This window comes from Myxine glutinosa, unplaced genomic scaffold, assembly GCF_964187855.1.
Source record: "Myxine glutinosa unplaced genomic scaffold, kmMyxGlut1.1 SCAFFOLD_670, whole genome shotgun sequence".
NCBI classification, from domain to species: Eukaryota; Metazoa; Chordata; class Myxini; order Myxiniformes; family Myxinidae; genus Myxine; species Myxine glutinosa.
In genome coordinates, this window is record NW_027616765.1 from 106,225 (window position 1) to 127,022 (window position 20,798).

General features: G+C 42.8%; 2 protein-coding genes across 2 annotated transcripts in view; one reads left to right on the top strand and one right to left on the bottom strand.

Moving 5' to 3' along the window:
• The window catches only part of HDAC11 (histone deacetylase 11), an 87,444-nt gene extending 71,357 nt beyond the window's left edge, over positions 1-16,087 (top strand). Inside the window, exons 10-11 of the mRNA XM_068112978.2 lie at positions 5,329-5,507; positions 15,472-16,087. Of these exons, the coding sequence (XP_067969079.1) occupies positions 5,329-5,507; positions 15,472-15,663 (371 nt within the window). The 3' untranslated portion in view covers positions 15,664-16,087. The remainder of the gene's footprint in view (positions 1-5,328; positions 5,508-15,471) is intronic.
• A 2,877-nt stretch (positions 16,088-18,964) lies between these two features.
• Positions 18,965-20,798, bottom strand: part of LOC137425009 (inter-alpha-trypsin inhibitor heavy chain H2-like) — a 33,555-nt gene continuing 31,721 nt past the window's right edge. The window contains exons 16-17 of the mRNA XM_078768897.1: positions 20,451-20,562; positions 18,965-20,331 (exon numbers count right to left, since the gene is read on the bottom strand). Coding sequence (XP_078625023.1) covers positions 20,193-20,331; positions 20,451-20,562 — 251 coding nt within the window. The 3' untranslated portion in view covers positions 18,965-20,192. The remainder of the gene's footprint in view (positions 20,332-20,450; positions 20,563-20,798) is intronic.

Here is a 20,798-nt window from a genome sequence, read left to right on the forward strand (position 1 = left end):
CGATTCAGTATTTAAAAAAACAAACAAAAAACAAACAAACATTAAATTACATTAATCAATCAGATAACTCTATACCCAAGCCTTTTCCCAATTTTGCCAAAACAGGTTCATCCACTGCCGGAGATATATGATCATGGTCATCACCTTTGACCCATACCTTCCGTCAATTGACAAATCACCGTTCTGCCTCTGGATCACATCTGACATATCTTTCAATCTTGTCTGGTCACAAATTCAAGTTTAACAACCACTGAAGGCAACTCAACCCTTCATTTGTGAGACAATCAGCCAACATTGATCAGACAGATGTGAAACAGGTCATTTGGGGAATAGAGAGAGAGAGAAAAAACAATATGTCTCATTTTGAATGATACCCAAAGTTCTTGACAATTAAAATGTTGTAAGATTCCTGAAATGTGTACCAATGAATGGCAATTAATTCATAATATTTACCAATGCAATCCAATCATACTGAAATTTCAACACTCCAACAAACTTTGTGACTTGTAATACATCATTAATCCTGCAGGGCTGTAAAGCTATCCTTAAAGCCCATGCAATCAATTTACATCAAAACCTAATGATCACATGCCTGACAATCATAACAATCATCATGATTGTAAAACCATTATCATAATCATAGTCATACCATAATCATTCATTTCAAAAGACAAACATTTCCTGTATCATGACATCCACGTGGTATAATCAACAATGAAACAGTATCATTAACAAAATTTGAGAATGAACATCAATAATAATCAACAATGATGACAATCATGATGACAATGATCAATCTCATCAACAATGAGAGAAAACAATAATAACTATGGAAGGTGAAAACAGGTAAAAGACAGGTAAAAGAGGAGGAAAGAGGGGAGGAAAAAGGGTGGTGCAAGGGAGTAGGAGGAGTGGCAGGATGCAACGGAGGAGGAGAAAGCAAACAAGGGAGGAATGAGGCTGGGGGGGGGGGGGGGGTGGGGCAGGGCTCCCTTAGGGGTATTAATACTATGCGAAATACGACTCATTGTTCAGTTAACCTAAAGATAGCTGTGTATCATTGGCCGCACCCATGACTCCCTTACAAGGCTGTGAGAGATTATATGGTAAATACTGTCTCCCTCTCGAACTTCTGTGCGAGCCATTACACTCATCTGTGTATTATTTAACCATTCCAACTGTGTCGTATCATGGCACTCATCACTTTAACACTATGGGGCCATATTTTTTTTTAGGGAGAGGGAGAAATTAAAAAAATGAGAATGAAAAACACATACCCACACACACAAAAACACATAAAGCCACATAATGAGGTGATATGCTAAATCAACATGGGATCCAATGGGATATGGGATCAACAATCCTATACATGCCTCATACAATCAGTAATATAACATGATTTGGAGGGGGTGGATAATGGAAGAATGAAGTTAGGGTTAGGATTGGGTTGGGGTCAACAAATTCATGTACATGTAAATTCTAACTAATTTCTGAACCACTTTTCGCACTTGAGCTTGTGTTGCAGAATAACTTTCTGCACTTGTGCTGACGTTGAAAACCACTTTCCGCACTTGTGCTGGCGTGAAAACCACTTTCCGCACTTGAGCTGGTGTTGCAGAACCACTTTTCGCACTTGTGTTAGTTTTGAAATCCACTTTTCGCACTTGTGTTAGTTTTGAAATCCACTTTTCGCACTTGTGTTAGTTTTGAAATCCACTTTTTGCTCTTGTGTTAGTGTTGCGTGACCACTTTCCGCCCTTCTCTTATTGGTAAAACCACTTTCCGCACTTGTGCTGGCTTTGACAACAACTTTTCGCACTTGAGCTAGTGTTGCAGAACCACTTTTCGCACTCCACTTCGTGTTGAAAAACACTTGTCGCACATGTGCTGGTGTTGAGAAGCACTTTTTGCTCTTGTGCTCGTGTTGAAAACCAATTTTCATGCTCCTGTTAGTGTTCAAAACCACTTTTAGCACTTCTGATGGCATTGATAACCATTTTCCGCACTTGCGCTGGTGTTGCAAAACGACTTTCCGCACTTGTGTTAGTGTTGAAAACCACTTTACACACTTGTGTTCGTGTTACAAAATCACTTTCCGCACTTCTGCTGGCATTGAAAACCACTTTTCAGACTTGTGTTAGTGTTTCAAAACCACTTTCCACACATGTGCTGTCGTTGAAAACCATTATCCGCGCTTGCGCTGGTGTTGCAAAACCACTTTCTGCACTCATGCCGTGTTGATAACCACTTTCCACACTTGTTGGTGTTGCAAAACCACTTTTTGCACTTGTGTTCGTGTTGAAATCCACTTTTTGCACTTGTGTTCGTGTTCAAACCCACTTTTCGCACTTGTGTTAGTGTTGCAAAACCACTTTCCGCACATGAGCGAGTGTTGCAGAATAACTTTTTGCTCTTGTGTTGGTGTTGCGTGACCATTTTCCGTACTTCTCTTATTGGTAAAACCACTTTCCGCACTTGTGCCGGCTTTGAAAACAACTTTTCGCACTTGAGCTGGTGTTGCAGAACCACTTTTCGCACTCCACTTCGTGTTGAAAAACACTTTTCGCACATGTGCTGGTGTTGAGAAGCTGTTTTTGCTCTTGTGCTCGTGTTGAAAACTAATTTTCATGCTCCTGTTCGTGTTCAAAACAACCTTTAGCACTTGTGTTAGTATTGCAAAACCACTTTCCACACTTCTGATGGCATTGATAGCCATTTTCCGTGCGGGCGCTGGTGTTACAAAACGACTTTCCGCACTTGTGTTAGTGTTGAAAACCACCCTTCGCACTTGTGTTAGTGTTGCAAAACCACTTTCTGCCCTCATGCTCGTGTTGAAAACCACTTTCCACACTTGTGCTCGTGTTCAATAACACTTTTCATGCTTGTGTTGGTGTTTTAAAACCACTTTTTGCACTTGTGTTATTGTTGCAAAAACCACTTTCCGCACTTGTGCTGGCTTTGAAAAACACTTTCCGCACTTGTGCTCATTAAATTAAATTGTGTGTGTTCATTAAAACTGGTCATCTCCTGAGTTGAGACTTGGATTCATCATATTACATGGCAAATTGGTCATTTCACTTGTACTTTTTTTATTCTATTTTATTCTGGCATTTACCAATCGTTTCCTTTTTACTTCTTTCATCCTTATTCTTCATTTCCACATGCTCCCATTTGTCTCAGTGGAATATACAGTCACGTGAAAAAGTAAGTACACCCCATGTAAAGTTTTGACTTTTTCAACATATTTCAACATACAGCTATTTGATCTTCATTTCAACAATATTGACAGATAAAGGTGATATAATATAACAAATATCATGAAACATTTACATTTTGTAGTCCATTGTATAATTTATGTAAACATAAATGCAAATTTCGCATGTGGAAAAAGTAAGTACACCCTACATTTATCACTACTTCAAATACCTAAAATTAGAATGAGGTGCACCAGCTCAGGTGCAAATGATTAGAACATCGTTAGAGAGGATCTTGGAGGAACCTGTCTTATTTAAACCTCAGACATTTAGTTTGGTTTGCTCTTTGTTGTTGAAGTGTGTGGCGTCATCATGCCTCAATCAAAAGAGCTCTCTGAGGCCTTCAGAAAGAAGGTTATAGATGCTACGAGTCTGGGAAGGGATTTTAAAAAAGATCTCCAAACAATTTGAAATCAATCATTCGACTGTCCGGAAGATCATCTACAAGTGGAGAAGATTCCAAACAATTGCCAACTTGTTCAGGCCAGGCCGCCCCAGCAAGTTCAGCCCGAGAGCAGACCGCAAGATGTCGAAATAAGTCTCTAAGAACCCCAGAATGTCATCACGGGACCTACAGGTAGCTCTTGCCACTGTTGATGTCAAAGTACACGAGTCTACCATTAGAAAAAGGCTGCACAAATTTGATTTACATGGGAGGTGTGCCAGGAGGAAACCTTTGCTGTCCAGAAAGAACATCAGGGCAAGACTAAAGTTTGCCAATGAACACCTAGGAAAAGACCAGCACTTCTGGAACAATGTGCTCTGCACAGATGAGTCAAAGGTAGAGCTATTTGGCCACAGTACCAGAAGACATGTTTGGCGAAAACCAAAGACAGCATTTGACCACAAGAACCTGATACCAACTGTAAAGCATGGTGGTGGAAATATGGTTTGGGGCAGCTTTGCTGCATCAGGGCCTGGTCAGCTCACCATCATAGAATCCACCATGAATTCTTCATTGTACGAGAGTGTGCTTGAGGATAATGTGAGGCCATCTGTCGTAAAGTTGAAACTCAACAGAAGGTGGATCTTGCCACATGACAATGACCCTAAACATACCAGTAAATCCACCAAGGAATGGCTGAAAAGAAAGAAATGGAGGGTTCCGGAATGGCCAAGTCAAAGCCCGGATCTAAATCCCATCGAGATGTGGGGGGATTTGAAACGAGCTGTGCATGCAAGAAACCCCTCAAACATTGCACAGCTGAAAGAATTCTGCATGGAGGAGTGGGGAAAAATTTCTCCCAGTCGATGTCAGAGACTGGTAGACAGTTATAAGAAATGCCTACCTGAGGTTGTTTCTGCCAAAGGGGGCAATACCACCGATTAGAGCCAAGGGTGTCCTTACTTTTTCCACAGAAGGAAATGGCATCTCTGTTAATTTTTTGTTGAATAAATTATTGCAAAGTCAATTAGTCATTGTTTTTTGTTCAATTAGATCACCTTTATCTATATATACTGTTTAAATGAAGATCAAATATTGATATGTCCACATATGTTAAAAATATTTTTAAAAAACATTTCATGGGGTGTACTTGCTTTTTCCATGAGCGAAATTTGCATTTATGTTTATTTAAATTATACAATGGACTACAAAATGTAAATGTTTCATGATATTTGTTATATTATATCACCTTTATCTATCAATATTGTTGAAATGAAGATCAAATAGCTGTATGTTGAAATATGTTGAAAAAGTCAAAACTTTACTTACTTTTTCACGTGACTGTAACTGCCAACCATTGACTATATAACAGTTGGTACGATGCAAACTTGGTTTATTGCAATAGCAATTCCAGCATTCATCTCAACATTCAAAGGAATATCCTTTTTTTCTGAGTCTGGGATGTCGGTGGTTCACACCCCGGCCGAGTCCTTCCAACGGCTTTAAAAATACACCATTGCTCCCTTGCTTGACACTCAGCATTTGAAAGGATAGAGCACAGACAAACAACCAAAGGTTGACAATTCATTAGCGGAGTCTTTGCTTGGCCTAATGGCCTCCTCCTGCATTTGAGTTATTTCTAAGACAACTCAAATAACAAATAAATCAGGTTTGGTTTGTGTCCTGTAGGTGCAATCAGGTGCCGACAGGAGCTGGAGGTTGGTACAGGTGATGATGTCTATCTGAGTATAGTGCAACGATCCCTGCAGAGAGCACTGTATGAATTCACACCTGACATCATCATCTACAACGGTGGCACAGACATCTTGGATGGAGATCCTTTGGGTGCTTTGTGCATCTCACCACAGGTGAGTTTGTGTTCGGAAACACACTTATAACATTGCTTTACTCTCAAAGACAGTGCTGCATAACCGAGATGGATGCCATGGATGTTTAGCATGAGGTTATGACCTTCTCCAATGGCAGTACAACAACAACAACAACAACAACATGCATTTTAAGGCCATTTTCCCTGCAAGAGCGGGGGTTAGCCTTGCGGTCCCCATGACAATCCTCTCCATTTTGCCCTATTTTCTGCATCTCTCCTTGTTAACCCCCTTGCCCGCATGTCATCTTCCACCGTCTTTAGCCAAGTCTTTCTCGGTCTTCCCCGTCCTCTACTTCCTTCTACATTCATTTCCATCACTCTTCTCAACCAGTCACTTTCATCCTTCTTCAACACATGACCAAACCATCTCAACCTGTTTCTCTTCACAGCATCAATCACAGGCTCTATTCCCATCATCTTTCGCAATTCATCATTTGTCTTCCTCTCTCTCAACGATACTCCGCACATCCGTCGAACCATTCGCATTTCCACCCTTTCCAGCCTTCGTTGCTGCTCTACATTCATGACCCATGTCTCGTTCCCATAAATCATAACACTTCTCACACATGCAGCATACACCTTTCCCTTCAGCTTCAACGACACTCCCCTCCTCATCAGCACGCCACTCAGTTCCCGAAACTTCTTCCATGCACATCTCACTCCAGCAACCGTTGCCGAGTCTGATCCACCTTCTCCATTCAGCATGTCTCCGAGATAGCAAAATGTTTTCACACCTTCCAGCTTCACGCCGTCTCCAAGATCCAACTCAACATTTCCTCCATCTGCAGCTCCCTCTGTGCACACCTTACATTTGAATGTAGCTGCCACCCTGGTTAATGACCCTCTCAGACCACTACATTTTTGATGAACGCACTCAGCGCACATTGTACATTGAATGGAGTTCACTCCGACACCCTTCCTGCACACAGCACATGGCCACTTCCCAGTTATTTTCACCTCACCACATGCTTTACCACTTGCCATCACCTTCGTCTTTCCTATATTCACCTTCAGACCTTTTGTCTCCATACTTTCCTTCCAGTTGTTCATCTTTTCCTTCAGTCCATCCATACTTTCCGCAATCAACACCAGATCATCTGCAAACAACAACTCCCACGGTAAACCCTCCTTTACGGTCTGAGCCAGCACCTCCATCACAGCTACAAATAGTGGTGGACTTAGTACTGATGCACTCCCACCTCCCACTGATGCACTCCCACTCCCACCTGATGCACTCCCACCTTCACCTCAAACTCACCACTGTTCCCGTCCTTCGTCCTTACAGCTGTGCACGCTCTTTAGTACATTGCCATCACAACTCTGATCAACCATTCCTCCACTTCTAACTTCCTCAATGCCCATGTCAATACTTCGCGTGGAACCCTATCGAATGCTTTCTCCAGATCAACAAACCCAAGAAACAACTTCTTCCTCTTCTCCATGTTCTTCTCCTGCAACTGCCTCACAATAAAGAGCGCGTCTGTCGTTCCTCTTCCTGGCATAAATCCAAACTGCATTTCGTCGATCTTCACCTTCTTCCTTATCCTCCTCTCCAACACCTTTTCCAATACCTTCATTCCATGCTCCAATAACTTTATCGCTCGGTACGAGCCACACTCAAGAGGGTCACCTTTCCCCTTGTATAGAGGGACAAGGGTACGCAGTTCCCAATCCACTGGAATGCGGCCTTCTTTCACCACCAGATTTTTTTTTTTTTTTTTTTTGTATACACAGTCGAGGCTCGTGAGAGAGCTAACATTTATCAAACAAACAAACAAACAAACAAGAAAAACAAAGTATATAAAAAGGGGAGCGGTCGACAAGATGGGGAGAGAATGGGAGGAAGCACACAAACACAACATTTGAGAGCAGGGACATCGGGAGATGTTTTTGGAGGGAGAGGGGCTGGGGGGAGGCAGGATAGGTATAAAACGCAAGGACACCAAGGATTTCCAGGAAAGAAGTCAAAAGTCACCTCAAAAAAGTGGATTTGGGGTGAAATTAGCGGGGGTCGAAAAGATCAAGGTTTTGGATTGGGGAAGATAAGAGATGGTGGTGAACAGCCGTTTTAAAGACCTGGAGGGAGGAGTGTGATTGAAGAGAGTGAGGGAGTTTGTTCCAGAGGCGGGAGAAAAGAGGAGTGAAAGTGAGCAGAGAGTCTTGATTTTGGCAGTTTAACCATAAGAGGGTTGCAGGCAGATCTTGTGCGACATGCAGGAATATTTGGGGGACAGAGCCCAGAGAGAGCTGGGGGAGCAAGGCCGGAGAGGAGTCGGTAGAAGACGGAAAGACCACCAACCTGCCTGCGGTGATGAAGTGAAAGGCCCTCGGAGATGGCGCCATCGCGGGAGATTCCAATGATCCTGAACGCTTTGGTTTCAACAGCGTGAAGACGAGCTAGGTGTGAGGCAGGAGCACCAGCCCAGAGGGGAGAGCAGTACTCCATTGAGCTGCGGATGAAAGCCTTGTATGTGGTGAGGAGCTCAGGTGTGCCAAGGAAGGACTTCGCACGATGGAGGATGCCCAGTCGGCGACTGGCTTTGGAGGTCAGCTTGGAAATGTGGTTTTCCCAGGAAAGATCATGGCAGATAGTGAGACCCAAAAGCTTGAGTGACAGAGCTTCTTGGAGAGGATTATTCAGAAAGTAGATGGGAGGGTTGTCCAGTCGGTCTTTTCGGAGAGACATCGTAAGAGTGTGAGATTTGTCAGGATTGAAAGACATGTTCCACTTGTTTGCCCAGTCTGTGATTTTGTCCAGGTCTGCAGAGAGTGAGGAGGCTGCAGACTGCCGATCTGAGGGATGAGGAATGGAGCGGCAGAGAGTGGAGTCATCAGCAAAGAGATAGAGAGGATTTTCAAGAGAGTCAGAGAGATCATTGATGAAGACCAGAAAAAGCACAGGGCCCAGAACACTGCCTTGGGGAACTCCAGCCTGAACAGGAAGAGGAGATGAGAGAAACCCATTCAGGGCCACACGTTGACCGACTAGAGAGGAGGTCCGCCAGCCATGCGTGGAGATTTCCATGGATACCAAAGGAGGAGAGTTTGGTGAGCAGAGCGGGGTGCCAGACCGTATCGACGGCACGTGATATGTCGAGGGAGACAGCTCTAATTTCCTGTTTGGCATTGAGGACCTCCATCCATTGTTGAGACAGCAGAAGCAGCATGTCCAGAGTAGAGTGACCTGGTCTGAAACCAAATTGATGATCAGAGATCAAGCCATTGGAGAAGAGGAAAGATTTCATATCCGAAGCAATGATGGATTCCATGACTTTGCTGATAATTGGGATAAGGCTGATTGGTCTGTAGTTGCTGGGATCTGTTGTTGCACCTTTTTTGTGCAAAGCGGTGATGTTGGCTGATTTCCAAGCAGATGGCAGTTGACCTTGAGCAAAAGAGAGGGTGAAGAGAACAGAGAGAGGGAGAGAAAGAGCGGAAGAACAGGATTTTAGGACCCGTGGGCTGATGCCGTCAGGTCCAGTTGCAGAATCAGAGTCGAGGGTTGACAGAAACTTTTCCACCTTGTCAGGAGGAAAGGACACGGAGTCCAGGAGCAGCTGGGTACGACTGGGTATGGTGGGTACAGAGAGGGATGGGTTTGGGACACAAGATTTAGAGGCAAACACAGAGTTGAGGCATTCAGCTTTTTCACGTGCAGAGTCAGCTGTGTAGCCGTTTGAGGTAAGGGAGGGGATGGAGGGGGAACAAACACCAGAAACAGATTTGACCAGACGCCACCAGGATTTGGAAGAGGGAGACAGATAAGAGAGTTCGGTCTTGAGAACGGAGAGATATTGTTTCCTGGCTCTCCTGAGGGTGGACACACACTTGTTTCGGGCTTTGTGAAAGGAAATGAGATTTCCTTCTGTTGGATTTGCTTTCCAGGAGACGAAGGCAAGTTGTTTCTGGGCAACAGCCTCACCACAAGATTCCGTGTACCATGGACGGGAGGAAGGGTATGACAACTGAAGACGAGATGGGATAAATCTGTGCATGAGAGAGAGCAATTTACTTTGGAAGAATTCCCAGGATGAGTTGATGTCAGATAGAAGTTGGTCCATATTATCAGACAGCGAGATGTAGATGGTGTCATCACTGTTTGGTGGATGGTACAACACACATATGAACAAGAGGTGGGAGCGAAGGGGAAGCCAGAGCCAGAGGTATTCCTGGGGGTGAGGTGGAGAGAGTGCAGGGCGAGTGAGGAAGAGAGTTTTTGATAAAGATAGCAACCCCACCTCCAGGACGAGGCTCAGGTCTATCATACCGGAGGAGGGAGTAACCTGGGAGAGATACTAAGGAATCAGAGACATCATGAAGGAGGAAAGTTTCTGTTAAGCAGATCACGTCTGGTTTGACAGAAGCAACCTGTATGGAGAGATCAGTTAAGTTTGAACGAAGGCCCCGGATGTTTGAGGTCCATGCCGTTAATGAAGAGGAAGGGGGAGCATCGGATACAGAACAGGGGGGAGGAGGGGTAGGGTAAGATGTGGAAGAGGTGGAAGAGGTAGGGAGAGCTGTTGAAGGTGTGTCAGAGATTTCAGAATAGCTCGGAGAAAGGGAAGGATGGGGCGGACAAAAGGTTTGATGGTGATTGGGTGAGGCACAATGAGGTGTTATTTGAGGAGGGGGAAGAGCGAGGCAGAAGGTTGGGGGAGATGGAGGTGAGAGTTGGAAGGGGGAAGAAGCGGGGAGGACGCTTTGAGGAGGGGGAGCGAGAGGGGGGAAATTGAGAAGAAATGAGGGTGGGGATATTTGAAGGGGAGGGGCGAGGGGGGAGTTTAGGAGGGAAGGGACAAGGGGAGGGATTTGAAAGGGATGGGATATGGGGGAGATTTGGAGGGGAGGGGTGAGGGAGGAGTCTAGGAGGGGAGGGGCGAGGGGGAGTCTTGGAGGGGAGGGGTGAGGGGGTAGTTTAGGAGGGAGGGGGCAAGGGGGGAGATTTGAAAGGGATGGGTGATGGGGAGGATTAGGAGGGGAGGGGAAAGGGGGAAGATTTGAAAGGGATGGGTGATGGGGAAGATTTGGAGGGGAGGGGTGATGGGGAATATTTGGAGGGGAGGGGTTATGGGGAAGATTTGGAGGGGAGGGGTGAGATTGGATTTTAGAAAGTGTACGATTAATGGGAAACGAACATTTATTGCAAAATGAGTTTCTTGTGACCTTCGAGTCAAAATTACGTTTAAGGACGGTGGATGGAGGATGGAGTGCAGGAGAGTTTAGGGAATGTAGAAAAAAGGCACTATAAGAGATGGAATTTTTTTTTGGGATGAATAGATTTGGTGAGCAAGTCGAAAGCAACCTTTTACAGAAGAAGAAGAAAAAGGTGTTATAATATACGACGGAATACAGAACTTGAGGGGAAAGTGTAAACATTGTAAGGTTAATAACAGTGAAAACTATCTGGGAAAATGGGGGAGAAACACGAGGTCGAAGAACGAACGAACAAATAAGAACGAATAAACGAATGAGAACAAAGAATAAGAACAGAGAAGGAAATGTTTTTTTTTTGTATATATTTTTTTGTTGTTGTTGAGATTTACACAAGGATTACAGATTACAGATCTCTGTCATTCTCTTCACACCCCAACTTCCTGCTGCCTTCAACATATCTCCCACAACTCCCGTCGGCCCTCCCACTTTTCTACCCTTCATTGCTTTTATCGCTTCCTCAACTTCCTCCTCAGTTATCTTCTCTGCCGGTCCTAAAACTGGGTTACTCTCTATGTTGCCATCCCATTCATTCTCTGTATTCAACAGCATTTCCATATATCTTTTCCATCTTCCTTTAATTCCATCTGGGTCCACAACGATTTGTCCCACTTCATCCTTCAAGCAACTCACCCCCATCACATCACACCTCTCTTTTGCTATCTGCTTTGCAATCCTGAATACCGCTCTCTGACCCTCTTCCGAATCCAAGCGTTCTCCGAACATTTTCCTACATGTCTCCTGCGCCTTTGCTACCTCTTTCTTTGCAGCCTTCTTGGCTGCCTTATAACTTTCATGCTCTGCTTTTTCTGCTCCCGTACCCTTCGCCTTCTGCCACTCCTTGAACTTCTTCCTCTTCTCGTCAATCCTCTTTCCAACTTCATCATCCCACCACCATGTTTCCGAGTGCCTCGGTGGTCCTTTTGTCCATCCACATATGGTCACGCATCAATGGTCAGCTGTCCATTGGCAGTACAGCTTAGAATTTATTTTTCCAAATTTTTCTCACTTTTTACTTGAAATTCAACATGTTACGAGCTCAAAATACCTTCATGTACGCCATTAAGGTATTGCTCTCATCCGCGTTCTCTCTTCCACATTTCCTTGGGAATTGGTGTTCGCTATCTTTGGAAACATTCTATTCTCGATTTGCCCAAATGGCCTTTTTTTTGGAAAACCGCTTTGAGTGACGATTCAACCCTCTTTTGGACACTTCAGCATCCAAATATTATGACAATCTGCGGCTCTGGAGGAAAGACTAATAAAAAACTGATTGGTGAACACATGACCTTTAAGACGAGTAAATCTAATATTCTGACCTTGTACTGAAAGCAAATCCACCATGAAAACAACTGCATTTTCCAGTGATCTGCTCCCGTGAATATTGCAATATCTTGTGAGGCTGCCCCCACAATCTGTCTTACCACTGATAAAATGCCGACCGCACCATCAAAACCTTTCTCCATCACTGTCAGATGTTTATGCCACATAGTCACCCCTGTCTGTCTGCTTGTCTGTGAGCAGGATATCTCCAAAAACTGTGGAAGGATTTGAACAAAAATTGTTGGACAGGTTGGGTATATTACAAGGACGAATTGATTCGATTTTGATGAATATTCGGATCTGATAAGTTTTTCGTGATTCTTTACCATTGAGTGATGGGGCTAAAAACAATATATAGCACAATATCTCAAAACGTTATGGACAGATTTTGACTGAATTTGGTGGACAGGTTGGATATGTGTCGATGACTAATTTATTCGATTTTGGTGAAAATCCGGATTTGGGAGTTTTAAGGCGATTCTTCAGCATTAAGAAGCTTTAGCTTTAGCTTTTCTCCAACCCCCCCCCCCCCTTCCCACGCCTCCTCCCCCCAAGCCCTCTCCCTCCCACACATCTCCCTGCTCTCAAATGTTGTGTTTATGTGCTTCCCCTTCTCTCCCCATCTTGTCTTCCACTCCCTCTTTTTATATATTTTGTTTGTCTGGTTGATTTGTTTGTGAAGTAAATGTTAGCTCTTTCATGAGCCTCGATTCAGTATACAAACAAAAAAAAACAAAAAAAATAAAAATGGGGCCAAGAACGATATATAGCACCAAATTTCAAAACGTTGTGGATGGATTATGACAAAATTTGGTGGCTGAGTTGGTTAGGTGACAAGAACAAGCTGATTAGATTTTTGGTTCAGGTCATCACATCTGGCCTGTCAGTGGGATAGAAAACGAAACTGTTCAGCCTGGCGGTGGTATGCTCTCCACCGAGTGCTGGTCTAGTTTTCATCTGCTACGCAATGAAATTTGCTTCCTCACTGGCTTCTGTTGATGCCATCCATGTCAAAACCCTGAATATTGTTCCAATTTTTTTAACCCAACATGTACAGTCATGTGAAAAAGTAAGTACACCCCATGTAAAGTTTTGACTTTTTCAAGATATTTCAACATACAGCTATTTGATCTTCATTTCAACAATATTGATAGATAAAGGTGATATAATATAACAAATATCATGAAACATTTACATTTTGTAGTCCATTGTATACACAACAACACACTGTTTTGCAATATGTAGTCCATTGTATAATGTAAATAAACATAAATGCAAATTTTGCATGTGGAAAAAGTAAGTACACCCTTGGCTCTAATAGGTGGTTATTGCCCCATTTGGCAGAAACAACCTCAAGTAGGCGTTTCTTATAACTGTCTACCAGTCTCTGACATCGACTTGGAGAAATTTTTGCCCACTCCTCCATGCAGAATTCTTTCAGTTGTGCGATGTTTGAGGGGTTTCTTGCATGCACAGCTCGTTTCAAATCCCCCCACAACATCTCGATGGGATTTATATCCGGGCTTTGACTTGGCCATTCCAGAACCCTCCATTTCTTTATTTTCAGCCATTCCTTGGTGGATTTACTGGTATGCTTAGGGTCATTGTCATGTTGCAAGGTCCACCTTCGGTTGAGCTTCAACTTTCCGACAGATGGCCTCACATTATCCTCAAGCACCCTCTGGTACAATGAAGAATTCATAGTGGATTCTATGATGGTGAGCTGCCCAGGCCCTGATGCAGCAAAGCTGCCCCAAACCATAATATTTCCACAACCATGCTTTGCAGTTGGTATCAGGTTTTTGTGGTCAAATGCTATCTTTGGTTTTAGCCAAACATGTCTTCTGGTACTGTGGCCAAATAGCTCTACCTGTGACTCATCTGTCCAGAGCACATTGTTCCAGAAGTGCTGGTTTTTGCCGAGGTGTTCATTGGCAAACTTTAGTCTTGCCCTGATGTTCTTTCTGGACAGCAAAGGTTTCCTCCTGGCACACCTCCCATGTAGATCAAATTTGTGCAGCCTCTTTCTAATGGTAGACTCGTGCACTTTGACATCAACAGTGGCAAGAGCTACCTGTAGGTCCCGTGATGACATTCTGGGGTTCTTAGAGACTTCTTTCAGCATCTTCCGGTCTGCTCTCGGGCTGAACTTGCTGGGGCGGCCTGGCCTGAACAAGTTGGCAGTTGTTTGGAATCTTCTCCACTTGTAGATGATCTTCCGGACAGTCGAATGATTGATTTCAAATTGTTTGGAGATGTTTTAAAATCCCTTTCCAGACTCGTAGGCATCTATAACCTTCTTCCTGAAGGCCTCAGAGAGCTCTTTTGATGTAGGCATGGTGACGTCGCACACCTCAACAACAAAGAGCAAACCAAACGAAATGTCTGAGGTTTAAATAAGACAGGTTCCTCCAAGAGCCTCTCTGATGATGTTCTAATCATTTGCACCTGAGCTGGTGCACCTCATTCTAATTTTAGGTATTTGAAGGAGTGATAAATGTAGGGGTGTACTTACTTTTTCCACATGTGGAATTTGCATTTATGTTTATTTAAATTATACAATGGACTACAAAATGTAAATGTATGATATTTGTTATATCATATCACCTTTATCTATCAATATTGTTGAAATGAAGATCAAATAGCTGTATGTTGAAATATGTTGAAAAAGTCAAAACTTTATGGGGTGTACTTACTTTTTCACGTGACTGTATGATGGCAATTCGAATTGTACAACTCAAGAAAAGAAATGCCTGGCCTGGGGGGGGGGGGGGGGGGGGGGAGGAGAGTCAGGGGGGCATTTACTTGTTGCATATGGATGGGTAGAGGGCGAAGGCCTACATTAAGATAATTCAAATTGAGCAAAGGAAGAGAAGGGTTGATATCAAGGTTAGCAGAGTGATAATTGGGGAGAGAAGGGAAAAGTTTGCAGTAGATGAGTAACAGAAAGGACATGTATGGAGGTGGGGCCGTGAGTTGTGAGATGGGGATGGGAGGGGACAGGTGTGGAGGAGAATGGAGAGGTGGGGGGAGGGAGGAAGGATGGTGGGAACTTGTGATATTTGTGTACGTAATTCATAGATGCCCTCCCCCAGGGATATTTGTTATTATTTCATTTCATTCCCAGGTTAGTACACCTCTGTCAACACCTGGTTGAGAAAATGTTTGTCCTTCTTTTTCCACTGACAGACTAGTTCTTTGAGACTAGTTTTCCATTCTGTGCTCTTCCCTTTCCTCATTTTTACCCCTTTTCTTCTGCATGTGGAATAGCATCCCCATGATTATGTGGACCTATTCTTCACACGTCCTTCAGAAATTATCAAGCAGAAATTTAATTTGTCATGTCACTCGGCCGATGTATGGATGCCACACAGGCGAGACCACTTATTCGTGTGTTGGCCTTGCCACAGGGCATCATCGAGCGTGACCGACTCGTTTTTGCCACCGCCCGTTCCCGTCACATACCGCTCCTGATGGTAACATCTGGCGGTTACCAGAAACGCACAGCACGTATCATTGCCGATTCCGTGCTCAACCTACGGAGCTGCGGCCTCATCGGTAGGGACGGCGATGCTGTCGAGTGTACTCCCAATGTTGAGTAGCCACGTGTTGCTATTTCTCAACCCGAAGGATGTGAAGTGGTAAAAGGTTTAACTGTAAATGTTTGGGATTTGTTTCTTTTTGTAAATAAATGCAGGGATCTGCTGCTCTCATTGCTGTGAAATCCGGTGTTAAAGATCTTGTATTTATGCTTTTCAAACGGTTGATATGTTTTTTGTTTACAGCAGTTATTGGAAGAAAGTTACCAACCTATTTTTGGCTTTCTGAGTTTTACAATCTGGATGTTGCTGGTATGTCAAAAATAATTTGAATACTGTATATTAGTTGGTATTTATTCACTCATTTACTTTTTCTTTAATTGGTTTTGCTGACATTTTTACTCTGCTATGCACTTGAAAAATTGCTTTTATTTGGAATTTTACTTTTATGTTTTGTGGGGTTTCAAATAAATCATTGTGCAGTTTTTTTTTTGGTTTTTTTTTTTGTAATGACTGAGAATAGGGGACGTGTGAGTGCCATTTTGAATGTTGCATTGTGGGTAGTGGTAGTTATCTATCGCCATTGTGGCTGCGCAGTTATGTGACAAGATGTGATGTTGCATCCCGATTACGTCTTCTACGTAGTGGTTTAGCAATTTGCAATTGGTAACAGTGACTTGGCATTCCCAATCTTCTTGAATGCCATTTTGATTGTGTTTCTGAGAGATATTTGTACCAGACTCGGTAATGGTTAGATTGTCCGCTCGGTGTCTCGGAGGTCGCTCTGAGTCAGTTTTGGTATGATCGATCCTGGCCAGGCCATACCAAAAACTTTTAAAATGGTGTGTGCTGCTTCATGCAGAGACTAGAGCACGGATAAACCCAGTGAGTTGGCATTAGGTGCATGAGTTGGAGGGAGTGGGGAAGAGGTGAGGGGAGAAGTTGGGAGAAAGACTTCTTCATTTCTCTGTTGATTAGGGAGAGAAAAGCAAGGTCACCACAAAGATGTTGTCACCAGTACCCGGAGTAACCCAGGAAGTTCCGTCACTTCCAGCATGCTCAGCAGCTGTGTTTGTCTGAAGCCAGGTCTGGTGCTGTTATGTATTTGTGTCTGCCGGTGTGATTTGTGTTGAGGCACATGTTAGACCATTTTAGAATCGACCATGTTCGAATAAAAACCCGAACAAAGCCGATGGTATGCCATCGCAAATCCTCACGCTTCCCACCTAAAGTATGCTTGAAAGATAGGAAAAGGTTCCACCAGGAATGACCCAATAAGGGGTGTTGCAAAATAAATGATACGTTTTTCCCCAAAGATGAAATGAAATTTCAATCGGATAAAAATCCAACCAAAGGCTTTATTTCATTCAAAAATTAAAAACTCACGTTTAATACGGGTCAATATGTCCACCATTAGTTTCAGAAACCATTTGATGTCGACTTTTAAAAGATCTCATCAAAAACACGAACATTAGTCGCAAATATGACGGAGACAACACGCAGGCAACGTGCGCGACACGTCATGATGACACACACGAAATTTGAATTCAAAAATCGTGGACATGTGGGCAATACAATCTGGGGGGAAAAAGTATCATTTATTTTGCAACATGTGGTCAATACAATCTGGGGGGAAAAAGTATCATTTATTTTGCAACATGTGGTCAATACAATCTGGGGGGAAAAAGTATCATTTATTTTGCAACATGTGGTCAATACAATCTGGGGGGAAAAAGTATCATTTATTTTGCAACAAGTGGTCAATACAGTCGGGGGGGAAAAGTATCATTTATTTTGCCACATGTGGTCAATACAATCTGGGGGGAAAAGTATCATTTATTTTGCCACATGTGGTCAATACAATCTGGGGGGAAAAGTATCATTTATTTTGCCACATGTGGTCAATACAATCTGGGGGGAAAAGTATCATTTATTTTGCAACATGTGGTGAATACAATCTGGGGGGAAAAGTATCATTTATTTTGCAACATGTGGTCAATACAATCTGGGGGGAAAAAGTATCATTTATTTTGCAACATGTGGTCAATACAATCTGGGGGGAAAAAGTATCATTTATTTTGCCACATGTGGTCAATACAATCTGGGTGGAAAAAGTATCATTTATTTTGCCACATGTGGTCAATACAATCTGGGGGAAAAAGTATCATTTATTTTGCAACAAGTGGTCAATACAGTCGGGGGGGAAAAGTATCATTTATTTTGCAACATGTGGTCAATACAATCTTGGGGGGAAAAGTATCATTTATTTTGCAACATGTGGTCAATATAATCTGGGGGGAAAAAGTATCATTTATTTTGCAACATGTGGTGAATACAATCTTGGGGGAAAAAGTATCATTTATTTTGCAACATGTGGTCAATACAATCTGGGGGGAAAAAGTATCATTTATTTTGCAACATGTGGTGAATACAATCTGGGGGGAAAAGTATCATTTATTTTGCAACATGTGGTCAATACAATCTGGGGGGAAAAAGTATCATTTATTTTGCAACATGTGGTGAATACAATCTGGGGGGAAAAGTATCATTTATTTTGCAACATGTGGTCAATACAATCTTGGGGGGAAAAGTATCATTTATTTTGCAACATGTGGTCAATACAATCTGGGGGGAAAAAGTATCATTTATTTTGCAACATGTGGTGAATACAATCTGGGGGGAAAAAGTATCATTTATTTTGCAACATGTGGTCAATACAATCTGGGGGGAAAAAGTATCATTTATTTTGCAACATGTGGTCAATACAATCTTGGGGGGAAAAGTATCATTTATTTTGCAACATGTGGTGAATACAATCTGGGGGGAAAAAGTATCATTTATTTTGCAACATGTGGTCAATACAATCTAGGGGGAAAAAGTATCATTTATTTTGCAACATGTGGTGAATACAATCTGGGGGGAAAAAGTATCATTTATTTTGCAACATGTGGTCAATACAATCTGGGGGGAAAAAGTATCATTTATTTTGCAACACCCTATATCAAATTTTGAGTTAAAATATTCCTGTTGTGAACACACCAGCTGGCGCATGAAGCAGGGATCAAATCCCCCAAAAAATCGATACATATTGCATGTGTATCCCAATTTTGATTGTGGACAGTTGCATTTAAAAACCGGCCCGTAATTGTATTTTGTTGACCTCTTGATCCCCGCTCTTGCATCTTATTGCCATATGGTGATCATAACTACCAAGCTTGCTGAAATTCAGCCCATTGTTTCGGAGATAGCATGAGACAGACAGATAGCATGGGACCGATCATACCTCCCCGCCGTTTTTCCAAATAGCATGGGGATGACAATGTTAAGACACGGCTGTTTCCACTGAAATTGCTTGGTAATTAGCAAGGATGTATTCACTGCTTTATGGCGCAATTTTCACATAATGATGCAAAGTGAAAGATTTCATCGTGATCCGATCTAGTAATCTTTAAAAAAGAAAAAACATTTGATACTCATTTGCCATTCACTTGTAATAAAATTAGTAGAGTTAAATATTAAGTGGAATGTGAAATCAAGGAAATGTGGAATGTGAAAATATTAAGTGGAAGTGCAGCATGAAGTCTTTCATGGAGATGAATGTATCCAGTGGAAAGTTTCTTCCTCACACCAAAGGGTATTGAAATGAATGAGCTGATAGCGACTGATGTTACATGGTGTTATTCTACTGATGATTCAAACAGTTCTGCCACACGTCGTCCGACCACAGACTTTAATGGCGGCATACATGGGAAATGTTTGAAAATCATACATGCTATCGTCCTTTTCTTTTAACCGATTGCCACTTCCCAGCTATTCTAGTGTGATATTGCAGCTCGGTGTTACTGCGACAACAGTGTTGTTGTTGGTGTTACTGAGAGTGCATGAAAAAGTGCTGCCCAACTCGACATGCTTTTGCATAGTGATATGAGGTTTGATGCCATTCTGAGGTAGAGGTGTGATTCCATAACACCTTGATTTCTAAAGTAGACGTTGATTTGTCGTGGCTGTAAGTTCGCAATGATGAATATGTCTGAAGTGGACATTTCTAAGGGTTGATGGATAGCTCAGTCGGAAGCTGCTCGCTATTGTGCCGTCTAAACAGGGTTTGATCCCCGATTGAATTCGATTGTTAAACCTACCATTCGACCGCAGTGAGGGCACGGGGCAATGCAACTTTTGGAGCATGGCATCCTACAGATGGGGATGTAAAAGCAACTCAAACTTCTGCATTTAGGTCATGGGATTTAATGATTCTTTGTTGTCTTTCAGGCCAAAGGTGTTACAGGCCAAATATTAATGCCAAAAGATCCTATATGTGTAATGCTAAGTAGGAGCCATCTGACTGAATCAGTACCCTTGCATCCCAGTTGGATGGTAGATATAACAAAGAATGTGTGATGTTTGGCAGTCAAACAGTATCTGGTCTGGTGAGTCATTACAATTGATTGGTGGTGCGGGGCTCAAAACATTTCCTTGTTCCGAAATTATGAAACAACTAAACTTGAACCAAAACTGGGCCTAACTGAACCATAAACTCCAGGAGCAGTAACTGGAGGCCTGAGGGGTTAGACTAGGCATGATTTTTCAATTGGTCACAAGAAACTGAAGATGGAGGGGACAATGTAATCGGACAGGCGACCACGAAGCAGTCCTTTTCCATGATTATGTATGAACCAGCACGCAACTGGTTCTCCGTGCTTCTGGTCTCTCCGGTAGTTTTTCTGTAAACCCCTGCACCACCGGAAAGAGTCATTTCATGGTCTATTATGCATTGGGGGATCATTTGATTTGTTCATCATTTGTTAGAACTGACTACAAACTGTTAGGATAATACATTTATTATGCAATACCTGGTAACGGTGAACTCTTGACCTCTGATTCTCATGGTGCCCTGAGGTTTATCAGACCCGGGGCCTTGTCGTATGGCAAACACCTCCACTTCTGGTTCATTAACAAATTGTCCTAGGGTTGTAAGGAAGTCTATTGAGGGACAATAACAATACACCAATCACATTATTTGTTAACATTGATTTGTTTGTGTATTCTGAAACCATTTGCATTGATTTTAGTGTAATAGCGCAGGTAACAGTTATAATCAGCATTTTTTCGGTCAAAAGACATCCAGCACAATCGTCCCTTTTTGTTGTTGTTGTTGTTGTTGTTGTTGTTGTTGTTGTATACAGGATCGAGGCTCGTGA